The sequence below is a fragment of the Octopus bimaculoides genome, chromosome 14, assembly GCF_001194135.2.
Source record: "Octopus bimaculoides isolate UCB-OBI-ISO-001 chromosome 14, ASM119413v2, whole genome shotgun sequence".
In the NCBI taxonomy this organism is placed as follows: domain Eukaryota; kingdom Metazoa; phylum Mollusca; class Cephalopoda; order Octopoda; family Octopodidae; genus Octopus; species Octopus bimaculoides.
The window spans coordinates 51,475,951-51,478,935 of record NC_068994.1 but is presented as its reverse complement, the minus strand read 5'-3'; the positions used below and the strand labels follow the sequence as shown (position 1 = coordinate 51,478,935).

Here is a 2,985-nt window from a genome sequence, read left to right as displayed (position 1 = left end):
ATATGTAGTCGGTCCTAGCACTCCCACCCGTGTGTGTGTTGGTTCTTTGTAAATTTTTTTTGTCTTTCTTACAGTTATCCCCCACCCCCTTATCTAAAACCCAATCTAGTATTCCAGTGTTTCTTGACCATTTTTTTTACCTTAGAACTCCTTTGATTCCTATTTCACTCAGATGGTCCCTCCTGAGCCATTCGATGTCTAGAAAAAAAATTTTTTATAATTGAATATTACAAGGAATTGTATAAAAAGAATTAAAATATTTTGTGCATTGTAGAAGTATGACAAATTTATTGTGTGTGCATAAACTTTAACAACCAAATCTTATATTTGGGTTCCGAAAGGGCCATATGAACCCTGGTTGAGAACCACTGCCCTGGCCAACGATAACTAATTATAAATATTTGTATGTGTTTGTAATGAATTCCAAGCTTATATTTATTCATGTTTCATTTTTGTTCTTCTTATTTTCATATCGCCAACACCAACACCGATGCTGTTGTAACCTTCACCATTGTTATTTAATATTGTTTATTATTGTGATCACAGAGGCCAGTTCTTTGACAAACATCTCAAATATATCAAACTAAATCAACAATTTGTGCCTTTCACCAAGAAGGATATATCCTACCTCATGCAGGTAAGGCGGTTTCTTTTCTCTTGAGTGTGTACGTGTCTGTCTGTCTGTCAGCAATTGTGTATTCGGGATTGTGGACGTGTTTTAGTGAGTCTTTCTCTCAGTATATGTATGGTCTTGTGCATATATGCGTGTGTGTCAGTTTTAGCGTGTTTGTGTCTCATTTTGCGTGTGTGTCATTGATCGTGTGTATGTGTTAGCATGTCTTTCACTATATCAATGGATTTGTGTATATGTTTATATTAGTTTGAGTAGGTCTGTTTGAATCTCTATTTTGTTTGTGTGTGTGTGTGTGCGTATATGAGCATGTATGTGCTTACATGTGTGTGCCTGTATATGAGCAAGTGTGTATGTGTGTGTGTGTGTGTGTGTGTTTCTCTGACTGAGTACCCGACTGTCTGTCTGTCTCATTGTACATGCCTCTGATTGTGTTTGTATATGTTCATTTATTTTCAAATGTATGCAATTGTACATATGTGTTTGTGTGATTTTGTCTCTGCCAGAGCCTGATTGCTTGCCTCTGCAATCATGCACTTATATATTTTCTCAAATGTAAGTGAATGTGAATAGTTATAAGGTTGTCTCTGTTTGTGTGTGCATATGTATACAAATATATATTATATGTGTGTGTGTGTGTACATATATATACATGTACACACAAGCATATATATATATATATATATACATATACATATATAGCTTTGTTAAATGCATGTTATTTATATCTTTTGCTAGGATAAGTATGATGTAGATTTTGTAAACCGAGTGTACAGTTGTATGACTGTGACAGCAACAGACGTTGTAAACGGCATCGGCAAAGACAAGAAATGTCTCCGAGTACAGTATAACACCAAAGAAGAATTCAAGACGTTTGCAAAGCAGCTAGGCATCATGGACGATCTTAAGGTGAGTTGATGGCGTTCACCTACGTGTGGTGTCTGTGTGACAAGTGTTAGCTGTTGCGTGTAAAACACAATTGCATTTCTGTCGACATGTTGTCCCAGCCTTACTCTCATAACAGCTGGGATCTTACGCAGGCGTATGATCCAGTTACCTTGTTAGTGTGAAGTGATCCAGCTAACTTTTTGTAGGCCAGTAGCAATCTTGTAGATGGAAAGTGATCTCATTTACTTTTTAAAGGATGCCAAAGAATCCAGTTGTCGTCTTGTTGTAGGGGAGTGTGATCCGGCTACCTTTCCATAGTTGGGGAGAGATCTAGTTTCTTCTTGCAGGTCAGTAATGGCCAACCGGTGGCGAGCTGGCAGAGACGTTAGCACACCGGGCGAAATGCTTAGCAGTATTTCGTCTGCCATTACGTTCTGAGTTCAAATTCCGCCGAGGTCGACTTTGCCTTTCATCCTTTCGGGGTCGATAAATTAAGTACCAGTTATGCACTGGGGATCGATGTAATCTACTTAATCCCTTTGTCTGTCCTTGTTCGTCCCCTCTATTTTTATCCCCTTGTGGGCAATAAGGAAATAAGTAATGGTCCACCTGTCTTTAAAGTTGGGACTGATCCAGCTTCATTCTGATAATGAATAATCAATTTACCATTTTGTGGGTTTGGCAGTGATCCATTTTATATTACAGACATGCATCGATCCATCTACCTTCTGATATGTGGAAAGTAACCCAGCCACCTTGTAGGTACTGAGTCTTTCCAGATGGGAAATGATCCAGCTACCTTCTTATCAGTGGGATGTGATCCAGCTGCCTTCTTGAAGGTGGAGTTCACTGCTCTTCAATGGCAGAACATTTTCTTGTTAATAGGTTTAGATGTTGTGAGTGTAGTGGTGAAAGCAAATGCCTGCTATCAACTGTTTTGAGCTTCGTAGCTGTCATTCATTGCTAAATGTAGAAAGGGAATAATTCTATTTGCATGTTCTGAAATGTGTTTGGAAGTGGTCTTATCTTTTTCCATGCTTTTTCCAGGGTTCATATGGCCCTTTCGGAACCCAAATATAAGATTTGGTTGTTAAAGTTTATGCACACACAATAAACAACGATGTCATCAAAATCTTGAAATTACAAGCTAATGCATGATTTGTTGTTGTTGGCACTCCATCGCTTATGACGTCGAGGTTTCCAGTTGATCCGATCAACGGAACAGCCTGCTCGTGAAATTAACGTGCAAGTGGCTGAGCACTCCACAGACACGTGTACCCTTAACGTAGTTTTCGGGGATATTCAGCGTGACACAGTGTGACAAGGCTGACCCTTTGAATCACAGGCACAACAGAAACAGGAAGTAAGAGTGAGAGAAAGTTGTAGTGGAAGAGTACAGCAGGGTTCGCCACCATCCCCTGCAGGAGCCTCGTGGAGCTTTAGGTGTTTTCGCTCAATAAACACTC

The 2,985-nt window shown here is 39.4% G+C and overlaps 1 protein-coding gene across 2 annotated transcripts in view; it reads left to right on the top strand.

Annotated features, from left to right (window-relative positions):
- Window positions 1-1,565, top strand: part of LOC106874412 (alpha-1,3-mannosyl-glycoprotein 2-beta-N-acetylglucosaminyltransferase) — a 151,214-nt gene extending 149,649 nt beyond the window's left edge. For both annotated transcript variants that reach the window (XM_052972864.1, XM_052972863.1), the window contains 2 exons: window positions 547-637; window positions 1,370-1,565. In XM_052972864.1, coding sequence (XP_052828824.1) covers window positions 547-637; window positions 1,370-1,549 — 271 coding nt within the window. In that variant the 3' untranslated portion in view covers window positions 1,550-1,565. The remainder of the gene's footprint in view (window positions 1-546; window positions 638-1,369) is intronic.
- Window positions 1,566-2,985: the final 1,420 nt, after the last annotated feature.